Consider the following 20,343-nt stretch of genomic DNA (forward strand, 5'->3'; position numbering starts at 1 on the left):
AAATAATTAGTAACCTTGACCCCAACTCGAGTACTGGCTTGGACGGAATTACCACCAAAACTATTAAGTGCGTACAACCCTTGATAGTTTCTAAATTAACGGATTGTATAAACGGATTATTAAATAGAGGCCACTTTCCCGATACACTTAAGATTGCCAAAGTCAGTCCTATCCACAAATCTGGTCCTAAAACTGACCCAGGAAACTATAGGCCAATATCCGTCCTTCCTGTGCTTTCAAAGATTCTGGAAAAAGTGCTATATAAACGTTTAGAATCCTACTTAGACTCAATTAGCTTCCTTACAGACCGACAATTTGGTTTTAGACCAAGAAGTAATACCCTTGCAGCGTCAGTAGACTTGGTCACCCAGATAAGACAGAATATAGATAACAAAAAAATTGTTTTAGGAATATTTATAGACCTAAAAAAAGCTTTTGATACGGTGTGTCACAATTTGCTAATTAAAAAACTTCAATCAGTGGGCGTCGGTGGTACTGCGCTAAATATGTTCGAATCTTATCTTAAAAATAGGCAGCAAGTGGTTAAAATTCAGGACTATCAAAGTAAACCCCGGCCCATAACATATGGTGTTCCTCAAGGATCCATACTGGGCCCACTCTTGTTTTTGATCTATATAAACAGTATCACTAATCTAGGACTAAACGGCCACATAACTTTATACGCAGATGACACCTGCTTGTTCTACTTTGGTGGTTCCATACATGGCATAATTGAGACAGCACAAAAAGATTTGGATACCCTATGTAATTGGTTGCAGTCAAACCTACTGACAGTCAATGTTTCCAAAACTGCTTACATAATTTTTAAAGCCAAAAACAAGCATATCCCTACTTATGCACCCCTAACAATAAATAACATACCTCTCCAAGAGAAACATACTGAAAAATATTTAGGGTTGCGACTGGATAGCCAATTGACATGGGGAAATCATATTGAGGCTGTCGGAAAAAAACTATGTTCCTTAATAGGTTCATTGCGAGATCTAGTACGCTGTGCCCCCCGTAAAGTGCGAATGACCATCTACAATGCCCTAGTTAAGTCGCACCTTATGTATCTTATAGAAATCTGGGGTAGTGCATGCAAAACCAAACTATCCGAATTACAAGTAATCCAAAACAAACTTATCAAAATTCTTTTTCACTATCCGTATTCAATGCCAACAGCCAAATTGTACGAACAGAGTAATCTAATGAACATAAAACAGTTATATACATACTACACATGCATTCTTATTCGAAAAATAACAAGCGGAATTATCCACACGTCAATTAAGTTCACACAAAAGAGACACGCATCTAAACGCTCCACAAGACGGGCCAGTTTACTGGTACTTCCGAAGATCCGAACTAACTACGGTAAGCGAATGTTTACTAACGAGGGAGCACAACTTTATAATAAATTACCCTCACATGTAAAAAAATGTGAATCAATTAATGAATTTAAGCATAAATTAGCGGAATATATTAAGCAAATTACCTAAATAGTAGTTGTGAGGAGGTGATTGATATAAATCCCAATACAACAAACTATAATGTGTACCTATATACCGATTTTTGTGTTAACGAGTGTTATGTGTGACCTACAATAGTGCGATGTAAGTGTAATATGAACGACAACATATTAATGTAATTAAGTTCTCCTTCTCATGTAAGTGATTCATTATCTTTAATGAGAATAAAGTTTCTTTAAACCTAACTTAATGCGATGATTAACCACAAAACACCACTTCGTATTAATTATTTAGATTACTCAATGAAGAAAGCAACTGTCCCGTTCCCGTTTCCCGCCGAAAAGCCTGCTGTAGCATTGTAAAGACGTGCAGGCGCGTCGCTACCCTTTTTTTTAATTTTCTGGCCTGGTTACATAGACCTTTAGGCCACGTCGCTACCCCTTATGCCGGTCGTAAGTCCGGGCGGGTTTTAATGTCAGGAGCCCAACTGTCAAGTATCCAATTACTGGCTTTAACGGCCTCTGTGGTCCAGTGGTTGAGCGTTGGACTCACGATCCAAAAACCCCGGGTTCGAATCCCGGTGGGGACAAATCACAAAAAATCACTTTAAGATCCCTAGCTTGGTTAGGATATTACAGGCTTCGGAAGGCACGTTAAGCCGTTGGTCCCGGATACTACATACTGATGTAAGTAAGCAGTCGTTACATGAGCCATGTTAGGGGCCTTTGGCGGCTCAATAGTAACCCTGACACCAGGGTTGATGAGGCTGGTATTCCACCTCACAACCCACACGATAAGAAGATTGGCTTTCAAACCCCGTTGTTACCTGTCAGGCTGTATGGTGGTGGCGGCCGCGGCCCGCGTGTGTCGCGGCTCGGGCTCGGCGGTGTGCGCGGCGCGCAGCACGGGCTCCGCCTCCTCGTCTGACGAGAACTCGTACGGGTCCTCCGGCTGGCCGTCTTGTGGCTGCGGACAATTACGCGATTACACGGCAGCCAGCGAGTGCCCAGTCCAATCACAGACGAGGCGTGAAGTTGTCTTCATAGATTAATAAAGGGACCATTTACGACTTCTACTAATAATGGAGATTTTTTTTTTTGTTATTTTCAGTCCCATGTTGCGGTTTAAGCTGCATAGAACCCATTTAGGAAAAAAAAACATTATTAAAAACCATCAATGTAAATCTAACAACGCGAATAATTGCGTTGGCGCCGAAAAATTGATTAACAATTAATCGATTATTTACCCGACTTATTTATTGTCTTATTTGTTGTTGTGATTATATCTAACAATAAATTAGATTATAATCGATATAATTGTAGAATTTACAATATCGATACATTTGATACAATCGATAAGCATAATTAATATTTAGATTATTTAGGTGACTGCTCCGCTTTGCTCGAATTACATTGCGCCGCGCGGCGCAGCAAAAACTCATAATTAGATATTTCCGCCAAGGAAAAAACCTACCTACGGTTTTAATACAATCAAGTAGACTTCTCATTTTTTTCGTAACAGTGTCGCTAACACGGCAAACAGGGCAAACTAAATGAAAGAAAAATTGGGTAGTTTCCTAGGTCAAAAATAAATTATGAAATTCTATTCTACAGATGACAAAAAACGTTTTTTTTTCTATTAACTTATTTACTAATTTTAATAAATAACGTAATAATAAGCGCGACTTTTGTCACAATTTTCTATGACGTCACAGTGTGCTTTTTCATACAAATTCCGTAGTAATTTTGTGTTTTGACGTTTAGTAAAAATAGCTGATTTGACTGGTTGGAAGCTACCCTACCCTCGTAAAGTCGAGGTTTCCAGATACAATAGTAAAACAATGAAGTTTGGATTTTAAAAGGACTGTCGGCGTTACGACTCTATTGTGTGGATATCCCATCTACACCCATCACCTTGTGCAACAGTACCCACCTAATTTGTCTGCCTCATTTTGTCATTGTTATTAAGTATGTACATTATATCCGCTCTCATTATTGTATAATATGTATTTTGATTTGTCAAACTTTTTAATTGGCTGTATCATCATCATCATCAGCCGTACGACGCCCACTGCTGGGCATAGGCCTCCCCCAAGGATCTCCACGACGATCGGTCCTGCGCTGCCCGCATCCAGCGGCTTTCCGCGACCTTCACCAGATCGTCGGTCCACCTTGTAGCGGGCCTACCCACTGAACGTCGTCCGACACGTGGTCGCCATTCTAAAACCTTTCCGCCCCAGCGGCCATCGGTTCTCCTCGCTATGTGTCCTGCCCACTGCCACTTCAACTTTGCAATTCTCCGAGCTATGTCGGTGACTTTTGTTCTCCTGCGGATCTCCTCATTTCTGATTCGATCGAGCAGGGAAATACCGAGCACAGCTCTCTCCATTGCCCGCTGAGCGACACCGAGCCTCCTCACGAGACCCATAGTAAGCGGCCACGTCAATTGGCTGTATAAGTATGCAATCTTAAGTTGTTAATATTGTAGTTTTATGCTGTAAAGTTTGCAATAAATGATAAAAAAAATATATATATAATATTACCGTCTTCCGCGCCCGCTTGGCCCTTGGCTGCGCGGCGGCGGGCTGCTCGCTGTCCGACGCAGCGCCCGCCGACGACGCGCGGCGCTTGCGACGCTTCTCCTTAGTCAACACCTGACACAACACAAAGGTATTTCACTGAGACAAAGTTGCATTATAACCAGCTGGTAGCTCAATCATCATCTCAGTACTCACTTTTCACACACACATCCTTCTTTACACAATCCATACACACTTTCTTGTGCCGTCCCCTACCCCTATAACCATCCACATTCATACTAACTTTTCTCAGGTTGTGAGAAGCTGCAGTAGTTTTAGGCGGATGAGACGTTCGTTATGTAAAAATTGACGATTCAAAGTGTAACTATGTTACCAACTGAATAAAGTTATTTTTGAATTTGAAAAAAAAAAAATGCATTTGAATTCTCGTCATATGCCTCATCCCTTCTGATAACATGCCCAGTTTATAACCCACGTAAGCCATTAAAAGTCCTTACCAAACAAAGGACAGTCTCACAAAGTGATTTCGACAATGTCTCCATCGGGAATCACATCCACCAACCCGCAGTGGAGCAGCGTGGTGGAGTATGCTCCATACCCTCTCCGGTTGATTGAGAGGAGGCCTGTGCCCAGCAGTGGGACGTATATAGGCTATTTATGTTTTTTGTTTTGTTTTTAAGCCATTAAAAAAAAACTTACCTTTTTGAAGTAAGCAAACTGCACAAGCTCGATGGCTGCTTGGGCATCCCCCGCGGTTACCTAAAAAAATAAAAGCCAGTTGATCGGACGAATGATAATAGAATTACGAAAGCGGTATATAAGCCACACACACACACACAAAGGGACAGGGAGTGTAACTTGGAATTCAGAGGCGGAGGACAGGAGTCCTAGTACGGCTTTGAAATAGACTACTCTGGGCGCCATCCCACTTGCGTCAGACAGCGTATTGCGGGGCGGATGGCAAGAGGGAAACCACTGCCCTATTTTCCCTAAAAAAGTAGCATGGAAAATGCTGCACCGACAAGAGCGTGGCTCTTAAATTGATGATGATGACATAAGACGAAGGTTGTTGGTACGGCTGGCAGAGGAAGATTTTTATCATTTATGTAGTCATTCATTTTATAATAAGCTTTTTTACATAAAGCTATGCTTTAATTATTTTTTTGTTTGATATTTTATTGTAAAACCGTACACATATCCCCAAAATACCTACACACACCAACTTACTTTTTTTCCTTTGTATTGTACCTACTTCTAATACCCACTTGTCACCTTATTCACCATGTTTGACGCAAATAAAGTTTCTGTTCTATTCTAAAAAAGATGAACTTAATATAATTAATTCATAACTAAATATATAATATATTAAATACCTTATTTCATATATATCATGGTTTAAGAAAATCAGATACGCTCAAAACTGACAGCTAACATTTCAAGGTCAGCCCAGATGACGTCATCCGACTCTGCGTTGCCATTTCGTAAAAAAAAATTACCCACAACCAACGTTTTTATATTTTTTTAATGATTTTTTTTATATATGTGACAAGTAATAGTAATTAAATACATTAGTCAGTAATTCACTTGATTTTCAATAATACAATTTACGTCCTTGGAATGTTGGAGATACCAATTTAATGGTGACACTTACGTCATCAAAGGGCTAGCAATGGCGGCTTGTCATAGGATTGAGCATACCTAGTTTTCTTATACATACATACATAAACTGCCTATATACGTCCCACTGCTGGGCACAGGCCTCCCCTCAATCAACCGGAGGGGGTATGGAGCATACTCTACCACGCTGCTCCACTGCGGTTTTCTTATACCATTCTATATATTACCTGAAAACTGAGCCGGCATTTGGCGTGTGCGGTGGCTAGACGGATCAGCGTCTCCAGGGTTCTCGCAGTCACCGGTTGCGTCTGACAACACAACATAATATAACATAGCATCACGCCTGTGTGCCCAAAGGGTGTTATCGACATCCTCCAGCTAAGCCACAATGGCCTCTGTGGTCCAGTGGTTGAGCGTTGGACTCACGATCCGGAGGTGAGATTGGTTAGGACATTACAGACTGATCACCTGATTGTGCGAAAGTAAGATGATTCGTGCTTCGGGAGGCACGTTAAGTCGTTGGTCCCGGTTACTATTTACTGATGTGAGTAATCGTCACATGAGCCATGTCAGGGGCCTTTGGCGGCTCAATCATAACCCTGACATCAGGGTTGATGAGGCTGGTATTCCTCCTCACAACCCACACGATAAAGGAGTGACATCGTAACGAAAACTTTGACGGATGATTGAGGCCATGATTCTGAATTGATATCTAGTGGAATTTTCCGTCGCAAAGGTATGGAAATGAAAATATATATAAAAAAAATATGCATTTTGCCACGGAAAATTATATCTATGTCTGAATCATCCCCCTCAATATTCGTTGCGATGCCACATGTCACTACATTTTGTATAGTACAGGGTGTTAGTGACATCGTAACGAATACTGAGAAGGATGATTCAGACCATGATTCTGAGTTAATATCAAGTGGAATCTTCCGTCGCAAAATTCATGGTTTTTTTTAGTTTTTTAAAATATTTTCAATTCTATACTTTTGCGATGGAAAATTCCACTTGATATTAACACAATGGGTTGAATCATCCCCCTCAGTATTCGTTACGATGTCACCTACACCCCATACAAGTACACACGTCCGTGCGTCACCCAACAGGGTCCACATAATACCAGCGTGGTTCACGCCGCGACTTGTGCTGAGTGAGGCCCTTTTATGAGGACGTCCACCACCACCTTATGATCATTCTAATGAATATCCTCCTATACTTTTACCTACTTAGGTTTATTTTTCATACAAATTCCATAGTAACTTCATGTTTTTAAGTTTAGGGAAAAGTAACTGAAACTAGGCTATTTTTGGTCTACCGAGGGTCGCCAGGTCTCTTTGGGCCGCCCCCTTTTGCTTTCTTTTTGTTTTTTATTTAAGTTTAGAGATAGTTATTGTTTATTCTTTTCTATTTGTTAGCAGTCTTACCCTAGCTACGTCGCTGTCCATCATGTCTTGGTTCCGCAGCCTGGCATACTCGTCGGCGATGGCGTCTGAGGCGTCCTGCAAATCAAGAAGTAAAAATAAACATTCTTTATTTTTTCTGTGTATAAAGAGAATATATTCAGAGAGCCGTGGTAGCCCAGTTGGTAGAACGCTTGCCTTTCACTTTGAGATCGCAGGTTCGAATCCAGCACAGGCCTAAACCAATGATTGTCGAATTTATTTTCAAATTCATGTTTGGATCATTATCACGTGCTCAGCGGTGAAGGAAAACATCGTAAAGAAACCCACATTCCCGAGAAATGTATTTTCGGAGGTATGTGACCTAACCTGTATTGGGCTGGCTATGGAACCACTGAAAATCAGGATAACGCTAGGGAGATGATGACTTGTGCTTCTCTGTCTCATAATTACTAGACTATGATGGTCTATGTCTGTCTTTAAATGGTTGATGGTTGCGATGATTGCGAGTGTGGAGTATCACCACAAACTATGGCTCACCTTTTGTGCTGTCCTAAGTGCCCTAACACCTGCACTATTAAAGACCTGTACGAAGCCACTGACAATGCCGTAAGCGTGGCCAATTATTGGTCAGCAAAAATTTAGTTTCGATCGCCATCGACTCGCAAAGAAGAAGAAGGCATAGTCACTTCTGTAAAAAAGCGGACCTGTCAAATCTTCAGGTTAGGTAAGCGGACCTTGTGACATACGGGATAGTGTACCTGGGTCAACTTGGGCTTCATGAGTCGCGCGATGTGGATGTACTTGCGCATGAACCTGGTGCTCAGGATCTGCTCCTTCTTGCTGCGCAGGTTGCCGTGAAGAAGCGGGTCGTACTTCTCGTAGATTGTGTCGTTTTCCTGACAATTGATAACATACATGTAGGAAACTGAGAATTCTATGGAAGGATACATAAACAGCCTATATATGTCCCACTGCTGGGCAAAGGTCTCCCCTCAATCAACCGGAGGGGCTATGGAGCATACTCCACCACGCTGCTCGGTTGGTAGAGGTGATTTTTACGGCTAATAGCCGGGACCAACGGCTTAACATGCCCTCCGAAGCACGGAATCATCTTACTTTTTCGTACAATCAGGTGATTCAAGCCTAAAAAGTCCTTACCAAACAAAGGACAGTCTCACAAAGTGATTTCGACAATGTCCCCATCGGGAATCGAACCCGGACCTCCAGATCGTGAGCCTAACGCTCTAACCACTAGACCACGGAGGCTGTTATGCTATGGAAGGATAATGAATGGGAATTTGATTGTTTATGGTATGAATGGATGATGGTTAATGAATGGGACGTAAGGCAGTTTTAAAAAGTGAGAAAGGCAAGTCTATGGTGGGATGTCTGTCGGGTTAGAAAATAAGGGAAGAAGTTTTTTTTGTTTTGTTAAAATTAATTAAAATATAAAGAGTAAAGATATTTAAAATATCCCGTATTATTTCTATATCCCACATACATAAAAACTCATGCGTATTTTTTTTATTTGGGACATAATAATATCTTACAATATGGGTACCTACCTGAAATAATTGCATTTTTTTTTTAATTTTATTTTATTTCCCACCGGGGTAAGCAGAGACTACGAAATTATATTTGCTTCGATCCATGACACACTTCTTTTGCTTCCTCCACATTCATCAATCGTTTCATACACGCACGCCGGTTCAGAGTAGATCGTACTAAACCATTTCTAAATACATCTCCAATTTGGTCAAAGTACTACAAAAAGAAAAGGGACGGGCAATCGACAGGCATAAAATTTATGGAACACACGTCAATTTTAGGCAGAAATTTAAAAACCCTTCCAAAATTTTATATAGGTCAATAACCAGACAGAATTGGGTCGTGTACTAGGTTCAAGATAAATTATGAAATTCTGATTACTAAATAAAGACACATCTAAAACTAACGAAAAACATTTTCTTTTTTCTATTAAACTTATTTATGAATTTTAATCAAGAAAAACGTAATAATAAGTCCGACATTTTGTCACGTTTTTCTATGACGTCACAGAGTGCTTTTTCATACAAATTCCATAGTAATTTCGTGTTTTGACGTTTAGTAAAAAGTAACTGATTTGACTAGTTGGAAACTAGCCTATTAAGTTGACAGCGCTCGACAAACAGGTTGCATATGCGCGCGACGCCTATTTTATTCGCCCGGATTATTCATTCATTTTAAAATTAACAGTTGTTAATCGTCCGTCCCTTTCCTTTTCGGCGGGTAGGAAAATGACAGGTATAACTTTAAAAATTAGGATGTGTCTGCAGGAATCGGGGCCATTCCGTGACATTAATTATTTATTTACATTTCGTGTTAAATGTACAGTCATGAGCAATATCATGTACCCACTTTAGGACTCTGTCGCACTATCATATTTGACATTTAATGAGACTTACGGTTTAATTTGTCAAAAAAGTTAATGTGACATGGTATCAAAGAGTATACATATTGGGCCAACACGGTGGGCAATATCTACGTTACAAAGACGTGCTTAAACGCAATCTCGTGGCATGTGAGATACAATACAACAATACAATACAATACAAAAACTCTTTATTGCACTTGAATCACATTAAAAATACATTAGTATTATAATTAAATTGGTAGTACAACAGGCGGCCTTATTGCTAAGGTAGCAATCTCTTCCAGGCAACCTTTAGGTATAGGATATTATGAATTTAATGAAAAATGTAGCGGGATAGACAGTGCAAAAAAATAAAATAAAATAATAATAAAAAATGTTACCAACTGTTAGTTGGGAGGATCGTGCTTGTCTTAGACCGGAATGGCGCCGCATCGTTCACAATAGCGTGAATTTATTTGAAGAAAAGCGTTTACAAGATCTCGACGCAAAGCGCCAAATACGGAAGACTCGGCCGAAACCCTCCTATAACTAAACACAAAATTCGTTAGGCCAGCTTTATTGTGTGCCGTGTGACCGGACCTTCAAGTCAAAGTTCGGTTTCGTCAGCCACATCAGAGCCCACCACAACAACGACCCGGGATAGATATTTAGAAGTCGCCGTCGCCGGATACGGTTTGGACGACATGATAGTATACATATTATTACTCGTGACCGTACTTGCTTACCTCATTTTCTTCATTGTCCGGGTTCTCTGTGGACAGCATGTCTACTAGGGATCCCATTGGCAGGACTTCGCCATCTTGTTCTTTCGGATTTCTGTAACAAAGCAATGTCGGCCATTTTACGAGTACATTTCACATTTATTTATTTAAAAAAGGTACACTCTTCTTCTTCTATCGTGTGGGTTATGCGGTGAATTACCGACCTCATCAACCCCTCTTCTAATCGTGTGTGTGTGTGTGTGAGAGTGGTTGATGAGGATTTTTTTTGTTTATAACACTTCATAAATTACACATAGATTGTTGGTATTCCACCTCACAACCCTGGTGGGGTTACTATTGAGCCACCAAAGGCTCTTGACATGACTCATGTAACGACTACGTACTTACATCAGTAACTAATAATCGGGACCAACGGCTTAACGTGGCTTCCGAAGCACGGATCATCGTACTTTCGGACAATCAGGTGACCAGCCTGTAATGTCCCAACTAGGGATCATAAAGTGATTTTTGTGATATGTCCCCACCGGGATTCGAACCCGGGGCTTCGGGATCGGGACCCCAACGCTCAACCACTAGACCACGGAGACCGTTAGCCCGTCATCAAGGCCATCATCAACCCTGGTGTCAGTGTTATTATTGAGCCGCCAAAGGCCCTACTAACAGCTACATAGCAGGTGAAAATATAATATACTATAATAGTTTATATAATATAACATTAAATAAAATAAAAGTTGCTACAGGAATTGGACTGTTGCATATGCCAATGAGGGACTTTCCTTCGTGTTACTTTCTAATTTCATGGATAACAGACATACGCACCTTTTATATTTGTGTTTGGGTATAAATTATGACCCTTTTTCTTACACCCAGGCACAATTACATCTTCCACCCATTATTATTCTAATCAAAATAAAGACGCACTATAAGTAGCAACGTAATTCTGTACATAAAGTGATCCAAATATCAGCAACAATTATATTTTTATGCTTCTGGCATTACATTGTATTTTGGGAATAATTATCTACCCGATTAATGAGAAAATATGTAAGTATTACGTTAAAGCTGTACAACCATGGGTGGACCTGGTTGGGGCTTGGGGCTCATGACAAAAACTGTCAAATACAGAATGTTTGTGGCACAAAATTCCACTTGATATTAACTCAGAATCAGGAGCTGAATCATCCCCCTCAGTATTCGGCGCGGTCTCATTCACATGATATAAATTATCATGAGTGTAACCTGTATCTGTGCATGCGCAGCACGTGGTCGGCGATGACGTTGTCGTGGTCCGCGTCGGCGAGGTCCAGCATCACGAACAGCAGGTCGAAGCGGGACAGCAGCGAGTCCTGCAGCCCTATGTTCTCCATCGGCGTCTTGTACTGGTCGTACTGGAATTGAGTAAAGGAAAAAATCAAATCAAATACTTACAGGGTGTTACAATGTTCGAAGGGGTGAGGTAAATGTAGCTCAGATGCTGATGGGAGCGGAGAGTTGCCGTTCCGTACGCAATTCCTTGATCTATGACACGAGAAGCGCCGCAGCTACTCACCCGGCCGTAGACGGGGTTGGCGGCGGCCAGCACGCAGCAGCGCATTGTTTGAAAGGGGTGAGGTAAATCTCAGATGCTGGTGGGGAGCGGAGAGTTGCCGTTCTGTACGCAATTCCTTAATCAATGACACGAGAAGCGCCGCAGCGACTCACCCGGCCGTAGACGGGGTTGGCGGCGGCCAGCACGCAGCAGCGCGCGTTGAGCGTGGCGTGCACGCCGGCCTTGGCGATGGTGACGCGGCCCTGCTCCATGACCTCGTGGATGGCGGTGCGGTCGATGTCCGACATCTTGTCGAACTCGTCGATGCACACCACGCCGCGGTCCGCCAGCACCATCGCGCCCGCTTCCAGCCTGCACTCGACATACCAGCACTCACATAGCATCACGCCCGCCCGTAGGCAGAGCTGTACAGTCATGAGCAATATAATGTACCCACTTTAGGACTCTGTCGCACTAACATATTTGACATTTAGTTAGACTCACAGTTCAATTTGTCAAAAAAGTTAATGTGACATGGTACCAAAGTGTGGCATATTAATGCTCGTGACCGTACAGTATATACCACCCATCTGCTTTTTAGATGTGTTGTTTTTGTCCCAATGGAACTGTAGTTTTCCGGAATAAATAAGTGACAAGACTCCGTGGTCTAGTAGGTTCGATTCCCGATGGGGACATTGTCAAAATCTCCTTTTTTTTCCTCCAAATTTATTTGTGGTAGTTTGGTTTGTGTACCTTTACTTATTACTAAGTGTAACGTTGTGTGAATTAAGCTGTTAGCTCCCCAAACAAAATGAAATAAAATCTCTTTGTTAGCAAAACTTTTTTCGACAAGGACATTGCAGAGTCGAATCACCTAAAAAAGTAAGATGATTCCGTGCTTCTGAGGAGACGTTACACCGTTGATATTGGAAGTTTGTCGTATACAACACTTCCACCAACCCGCAGTGGAGCTGCGCGGTGGAGTATGCACATAACCCCCCCACCCCACCCTTTCGAGCCTGTGCCCCACAGTGGGATGTATATAGGTATTTCATCATCATCAATTTAAGAGCCACGCTCTTGTCGGTGTAGCATTTTCCATTCCAGTCTATCAAAGGCCAATTCCTTGACTTTCCTATAAGACACGACGTTAACCTTTTCTTTAATCTGTTCCATGTAAGCTCTTCTTGGTCTTCCCCTTCCTCTCTTTCCTTCTATGATGTTTTTATAGGCAGTTTATGTAAAGTTATAGTGACCTCCTGTCGCCAGTCTCGGGGTCGGTGGTGACGGCGGCGGTGAGCCCCACGCCGGAGGAGCCGCGGCCCGTCGTGGTGACCGCGCGCGGCGCCGTCAGCAGCACGTAGCGGAGCAGCTGGGACTTCGCCACCGACGGGTCGCCGATCAACAGGATGTTTATATCACTGCAAATGTGATTTATTTATTTATTTATTGGTTTACTTACAGTCATCTTACACAGTGTATTCTTAGGGTAACATCAACTGTATATAAAGCTAAGTGTAGACACTAATTACAAGTAAACAACACAGCATGCAAAATAACAAACACAAGATTAATATGTAGGTAGGTACAAAGTGACTAACCTAACCTAAGACAAAGACAGATCTGTTTTCGCATAATCTAAAAATTAAACATTACAAAAAAAAAAATATTTCTAAGTCTATGAATACTGTCGACATGTACATCGACTACATCACTGTGGTTATTTAACAATCTGCTTAACCTGGGTACCGGAGAGTTGGCACCAAGTACAGTTCTACGGAGCGGTGGGTGGAAGGTTTTAATCTTGTGACGTGGCATTCTAGATGGAGCATTAAAATTAAAATTAAAAGTGATTTAAGCAGGGTGTTAGTGACAGCGTACAGAATACTGAGGGGGATGATTCAGCTCACGATTCCGAGTTGATATCAAGTGGCATTTTCCATCGCATAAGTATGGATTTTAAAATAATGGTGGGTCCCGGTTACTACTTACGTAATTAAGTATTCGTTATAAGAGCCATGTCAGGGGCCTTTGGCGGCTCAATAGTAACCCAGACACCAGAGTGGCTGAGGTCGGTACTCCACCTCACATCCCGCACAATTGAAAAGGATAACAATTTCCATACTGCTCACCCTCTAAGTCTCGTGCCATTTGGGAGAATCTTCTCCATGCCGCCCAGGAGCAGACACAATATAGCCTTCTTGATGTACTCGTGACCCTGAATGGACGGTGCTAGTGACTTTGCTAGCAGCTCGAACATGTCAACCGTGGTCCGTTTAGCGAGACGCTTGCATAGCTTCACTTCCTCCAGAGTGATGTTCAAGTTCATATCCTTGTTGATTTGGGTGATATTGTTCGCTATCAGTATTGTTCTGAAAAGAAAGCGGTGGTTAGAAAATGTAAGGGAGCTACACACAGCCGGGCGGTAAAAATCGAATATAATATAATATGTACGGTCACGAGCATTAATATGTATACACTTTGGTACCATGTCACATTAACTTTTTTGTAAAATTGAACTGTAAGTCTCACTTATTGTCAAATATGTTAGTGCGACAGAGTCCTAAAGCGGGTACATTATATTGCTCATGACTGTAGATGTATGTTCGAGAAAAAGCCGTTCAGCTTTCGCTAGGCGGGCCGGCAAAGAGGGCCTGTAGTTGCTTCGGGTCGGCATTTTCGTTCCACAAGTACTGCCGAATCGTATGATTGTCAACCCGAATGAACTGCCCAATCGGCACAAGCCGAACAAGTGCAGTAACTACATCGGGTCGGCTTTGTTGTTCGGCTTATACTGCCGACCCGACTATATGTGTAGCTACCCTAAGTTTTCAATAAACCTTGTCGTGTTTTTGGTTGGTTTCCAATCCCCATGTCGGTGTCTAGGGCGCTGTGTCGAGGTTTTTCTTGCAATTTTCTTTCCCCGGCTTTAAAGGTTGTGAGAAGCTGCAGTAGTTTTAGGCGGATGAGACGTTCGTTATGTAAAAAAAATACGATTCAAAGCGTAACTATGTTAACTACTATTTTTTTTAGCAATCTACTATAATCTACATGAATCCCTTACACGCTAATATTGCTTAGAAAAAACCGCTTATGGTTGGAAGACCGATCGGAAGTTAGAAAAAAAAAAGTTTTAGGCAGATGAGACATTTGTTATGTAAAACATGACGATTCAAAGCATAACTATGTTACCTACTGAATGAAGATATTTTTGAATTTGAATATGTTCCACCCATTACTGTCTGCATAAATGAAGAGTTAACCCACTTTGCATCGCAGCCACTCTCTTGTTAATAAAGCATTCTTCATTCTTATCTATCAAAGGCCAATTCTTTAACTTCCATAAGTTCCATATAAGACACAACATTCGCCTTCTCTGTAATCTGTTCCATGTAAGGTCTTCTTGGTCTTCCCCTTCCTTTTTTTCCTTGTAGCTTTCCATCATGTTTTTTTAAATAAATTCATTGTCTTATTAAGTGTCCAATCACTTGCCTCCCCCTTTGCTCCTGCACTAAGGCCCTCAATAAAATAAATGCTAGAGACAGGACGGGTACCCGGTTTGGATCCGGTAATCGGGTAGCCGGTACCCGGCCAACAGCTACCCGACAAAAGTAGGATCCGGTGCATCACTAATAAATACCAATGTCTCACCTGAAAGTGCCAGCAGTGAAGCTCCCCTGCTTGGAAGGCAGACACCTATAGTTGCCTACCACCTGCACACGGTCTCCAGGTTTGCAGCGGTCCACCAGATCATCATCACATATAACATCAACACTCCGAGGCAGCTGACCAGCTGGGGCTTTCTCTGGCATCTCCTGGATGGTCAGAGTCTGGTGATCTTTGTATCGGGATAGACCATATTCAGTCTCTAGAGGGTTGCCTTCATCATCCTGTAGAAAAGGGAGGAAGATTTATTATATTTGATGTCACCATACATGGTTATTCACATTACGTAGAAAGAGAAACAAAATGTATAAAAGGAAGGATTTTTTTATTTAACTTACAAAATGTGACCATTCATTAAAAGATTTGGTTGTGGGGAAGCTTGTGTAATGACTGTTTATGTCATGCATGTAATATTTATTCAATGAAACAATGAAATTGTTACAAAATGTTAGTTGAGAATATGCTTATTGACTTTAATACAAAACATTACATGCAAATATGCTTATTGTTCTGACTTTAACAAAGATAATCTTCAATTGATTTATCGTTATTATACCTTGGCAAGTATGCCATGATTTGGTAAATCACACTATTTTGTTTTTAATCTTTTGTTGTGTGGGTTGCAAGGTGGATTATTTTTTACTTTTTTAATGCGTGAAATATTTTTTCACTAATGCTCCCAAACCCCCCTGCCAGACTTGAAACATGAGCAGGGAAGGAGCATGTAGTAGACAGAGGCCTGACCCCTTGGGGGTGCAAGCATGATGCTATGTTATGTGTTATGCTAGCCAACCCAACTCCTTTCAGAAACTAGTGTTCTGTTTAGTTCATAGGTATCTTGGTATAGTTTGGCATACAAACTAAAGTTAGGCAGCAATTTTTTGTATATTTAGTATCTATTATATTGAAATCTTAGCATAGTACCTTAGTTGGATAAACAGCAGTGCTTGGGAAAGCTTCAAAGGATGTCAAGTCAGTGTATTTCCTCTCCATAACTTTCTTAGTGGCCGGGCAGTAGTGCACACTGCGCACCACCTTCGGCCTCACCAGTGACACACGGGTCACAATGCCTTCTAAACATATTAGATTACCCAAAAATCTGAAAATTTGACGGTAAAATTGTAGTAAGATGGATTAACAGATAATGAAACCAGAAATTAACACACTCATTTTAGAATTATGTATGAATTTAGAGTCTTAATTTGTTGGGCTTACTGATAATTGACAAAAACTTTTTTCTTTTCCCATGGCTTCTCTTTTCATACATTCACTGGCCCAGTAATTTCTCGCTTTCTTTATCAAGACACAAAAAGGGACAAGTTTTATTGTATACATACCGTGAAGTTAAGCTCCTTGGTGTAACATGTTTTGTACCAAAACTACCAGAGAAAGCTACAAAGAACTCCTCTTGATGTTTGGCGTACGTCGGGTCTATAGACGAGACGTAATCTTTTAACGCCCGTTGGAATGCTATCTGTTCCTCAAACGCCGTCTCTAAGAGGTTACGAGCCCTCTCCGGACTTTTCCTCCTCAAATCATTGATATTCACAATCAACCTCTGTGACTTATCCGCAATCATTTGTTTCACTTTTTCAGCATATATACCTTGATCTTCCTACGGAAAGAAAGATATATTAGTTTAAAAGTTAAGTTCCAGTACCGTATCAAAGAAAGGTTAACCGTACTTACTTCATCATCTAAAAACTCAAGATATTCTCTTTGCAAATCTCTGAGACGCTGATCGAAGTCTCCTTCTTCCATTTTGGAGGTGAAATATAGAATTAAAATTTAATAAAAACACTGAAAATTAACAAACAGCGCGATAACAAAACAACCGTACACGCTCAATTTGACAGTTGCAAGTTTTGGCGCGAAAATCACGCTTTGGCGCAGATAATATAAACTTAGTAACGAAGTTAAAGTAACGTTATCAGTTATCAAAATAATTAAAAACAAACTTATCTTGTCTTTGATATTATGAAGTTTGAGGCTTTGAGGTTATTGTTGATATTTAAATTTTTCATAAAAACGCTTAGAAAAGTTATAGAAAACAGTTAAAAACTTTCAGAAATCATTCTGTATCGTGTACTTAACGTGTACCGCACTTATATAAGTGTATTTGCGTCGAATATCCAGAGAAATATAATTATGTCGGAGTGCAACTCAAATTCTAACCAAAGTGCGCCTGAAAATAATAAAGATAACAAAGATTCAGGTCGCCCTAAGTTGAAGATCTTAGCGTTCCATGGATACCGGCAGAATGGCGCAGTCTTTCGCGGGAAAATTGGGTCTTTCCGCAAAACGGTATCAAAATACGCGCAATTGGTATTTATATCAGCTCCACATCGAGTTATGAATGAAGAAGGCGCAGGTGATGAAGGTAAGATTGTGATATTATACGGTTAGCTCCCGGTGTTTGACACACATATGCTTTAATATTATCCACTTAAAAATCAGATTACACCACAGAATTTAGGTAGTACATACTACAACTACAATTCAAAATGTCAATGATCAACACACATAAAATAAATAATAACACTACCTATAAAAGGAACTCTTCGGCCTGCACCAACACTAGGTTGGACCATGTTCTGTTCAACTCACATAAAAAAAAACATAAGTTCTGTATTATGAAGCCCTCAACAATGAAGCCCTCAACAAATAAAGTTATGTTTTTGTAGATGGCAGATCCTGGTGGTTTAACGCTGAAGACAACACATTCAGCGGGAAGTGTCTAGGGGGCCCAGCACTGGGATTTGAAGAGACCCTGAAGCTCATTGAAAAGACCGTGGAAGAGCATGGGCCATTTGATGGCTTCATGGGCTTCTCGCAAGGAGCATGCCTAGTAGGGCTTCTAGCAGCCATGCAGCAGAAAGGATGTAAGTTATCATCGCAGTATAAATCATTATTATTTATTTACTCTGGCATTTCGTTAGTGTGAAGAAAACTGAAAAGATGATATTGACTTTTAAAATTGTATTTATTTAACCATATAAACCCAACTCATCTGTTTATAGTCGATGAGACTGATCGCAAGATAAAAACACAAAACAAAAAAAAATCTATTTAACACCAGAGTAAGCTATTACAATAATATTTATGTTGTTTCTGTCAAGAAAATTTTAATTATCAACCGTGATGCCCATCTAGTTTGTGTTTTTTTTTTATTCTTTTTATCTGCAATCAGTTGCAAGACTTTTGTCAGATTTGATGCATTGTTGATGCACATCTAGTAAACAAAATCTCATGAAGCAAAAGTTTTTTTATTGAAAATATGTCAATTGCTGGTAGGCAGAGCCACTATCATGTAAAGCTTTTAGTCTAAATTATCTGGTCTATGAGGCTGGCATGATCCCAGGGTGTTAAAAAAGCCTTATTAAAAATTTAAAAAAAAACTATAGGTTATAGTTAGGGACTTTTTTATTTTTAAAAATAATGTATAGTGTTTTCTGTTCCAGACTTACCATATACATTTAAGTTTACAATATTTGCATCAGGCTTCCGGTCTGGGAGTTTAGTCCACAAAGGATTTTATGACGAAGAGATTACACTACCATCACTGCATGTGTATGGGGAAAGTGATTCTATTATACCAAAAGGTATGTATGTATGTTATGATTTATTTTATCATGCATTCTGAAAAAAGATTATTTTATTTATTAACTTGATTAAGGGTAAAATGGGGTAGCTAAATAAGATAAACAAATATACATCCTAGAGGTTGTAAACCTTGCTTTATAAAATTATAATTTTATAATGTGTGTGCTAACAAATACCTATACTTTTTGTCTTATATTTTAGTTTTTCCTTTATAAGCTCTAACTACACATAATTTCATACACATTTTCTTACCTACAGTTTTTTTATATTATTATTCGTCCCAGTTACATTAGGTATTAAGCTATATGAACACTTGTGTAGCCTATGACCTTCTTTTTTCAGTCCAGCTAGTATTTGTAGCACACTTCTAAGGCTTGTTGCAAATTGGCTTTAGATTTTTTATTATTGTCGAAGTAATTAAAGCACATAATAGCGGGTTCTTACCGCGTTTAAATGGGGATATGAGACTCCCGATATTTCGACACTGTTGCAAGTGCCATGATCACGGGATGACTGATGAGATTGGAGTGGAGTAGGTAGATCCATAATTTCAAATTTCATTCCGGTATCAAAAACATAAACAAGCGGCAGAGAAAGAGGGTAGACAGATATGTCTGCCCGTAGAAAATTATGGATCTACCTACTCCACTCCAATCTCATCAGTCATCCCGTGATCATGGCACTTGCAACAGTGTCGAAATATCGGGAGTCTCATATCCCCATTTAAACGCGGTAAGAACCCGTTATTATGTGCTTTAATTATGATAATAACCGCGTAAACTTAAAACAATGTATCGTCGAAGTACTTTCAAATCTGTGATCATAGATAGATTCTATCACTATATTGTACAAATAGAAACTGTTTCTATACTTTTTAATTTTACATGTTCTTTTTTTTTTCAGAAATGAGTGAGTCACTCATAAACTTATTTATTAACCCAGTGGTAGCTGAACATTCCGGTGGCCATTATGTCGCGTGTTCTGGGTCTATAAAAGAGGCATACCTAGACTTCCTTCATGAAAGATATCAAGATCTGTTGGATACACGGGTAGAGGGCGAGAAAAGAAAGTCGTAGCTAAGACGGTAGAAATTCTTGTGTCTGATCGAGTGATTGAATGTGTAAATAAATTATTTGTCAAACCTTATTCGTTTTACTTTGAAATTTACTGTTCATGGTGAAAACTAGCATAAGTATGGTAAATTAAACAATCTGGAACTACTACAGTTAAGAACTTTTTTATTAACGCATGTAACGTAATAACGGTTAGTTCCCAGGCTGAGTGTTATTTTGCTTTGGTCTAGTCTATCTAGAAGTAAAACATTGTTTATGGATTTTGTGCGTTTTATTTGAACAAAATAAGCGCTATTAGTTT

At 40.2% G+C, this 20,343-nt stretch overlaps 2 protein-coding genes across 2 annotated transcripts in view; one reads left to right on the forward strand and one right to left on the reverse strand.

The window, feature by feature from the left end:
• The window catches only part of LOC126369935 (DNA replication licensing factor Mcm3), a 23,430-nt gene extending 6,216 nt beyond the window's left edge, over positions 1–17,214 (reverse strand). The window contains exons 1-15 of the mRNA XM_050014537.1: positions 17,056–17,214; positions 16,704–16,981; positions 16,291–16,465; positions 15,352–15,590; positions 13,833–14,072; positions 12,957–13,121; positions 11,874–12,072; positions 11,412–11,560; positions 10,176–10,266; positions 7,796–7,933; positions 7,059–7,133; positions 5,856–5,936; positions 4,711–4,770; positions 4,015–4,125; positions 2,299–2,438 (exon numbers count right to left, since the gene is read on the reverse strand). Of these exons, the coding sequence (XP_049870494.1) occupies positions 2,299–2,438; positions 4,015–4,125; positions 4,711–4,770; positions 5,856–5,936; positions 7,059–7,133; positions 7,796–7,933; positions 10,176–10,266; positions 11,412–11,560; positions 11,874–12,072; positions 12,957–13,121; positions 13,833–14,072; positions 15,352–15,590; positions 16,291–16,465; positions 16,704–16,981; positions 17,056–17,127 (2,213 nt within the window). The 5' untranslated portion in view covers positions 17,128–17,214. The remainder of the gene's footprint in view (positions 1–2,298; positions 2,439–4,014; positions 4,126–4,710; positions 4,771–5,855; positions 5,937–7,058; positions 7,134–7,795; positions 7,934–10,175; positions 10,267–11,411; positions 11,561–11,873; positions 12,073–12,956; positions 13,122–13,832; positions 14,073–15,351; positions 15,591–16,290; positions 16,466–16,703; positions 16,982–17,055) is intronic.
• Positions 17,215–17,350: 136 nt separating this feature from the next.
• On the forward strand, positions 17,351–20,111 carry LOC126369998 (esterase AGAP003155). Its single transcript, XM_050014618.1, has 4 exons — positions 17,351–17,746; positions 18,051–18,248; positions 18,828–18,968; positions 19,873–20,111. The coding sequence occupies exons 1-4, from the start codon at positions 17,515–17,517 to the stop codon at positions 20,043–20,045; spliced, it is 744 nt and encodes a 247-aa protein (XP_049870575.1). The 5' UTR covers positions 17,351–17,514; the 3' UTR covers positions 20,046–20,111.
• Positions 20,112–20,343: the final 232 nt, after the last annotated feature.

The sequence above is a fragment of the Pectinophora gossypiella genome, chromosome 10 (genome assembly GCF_024362695.1).
Source record: "Pectinophora gossypiella chromosome 10, ilPecGoss1.1, whole genome shotgun sequence".
NCBI lineage: Eukaryota > Metazoa > Arthropoda > Insecta > Lepidoptera > Gelechiidae > Pectinophora > Pectinophora gossypiella.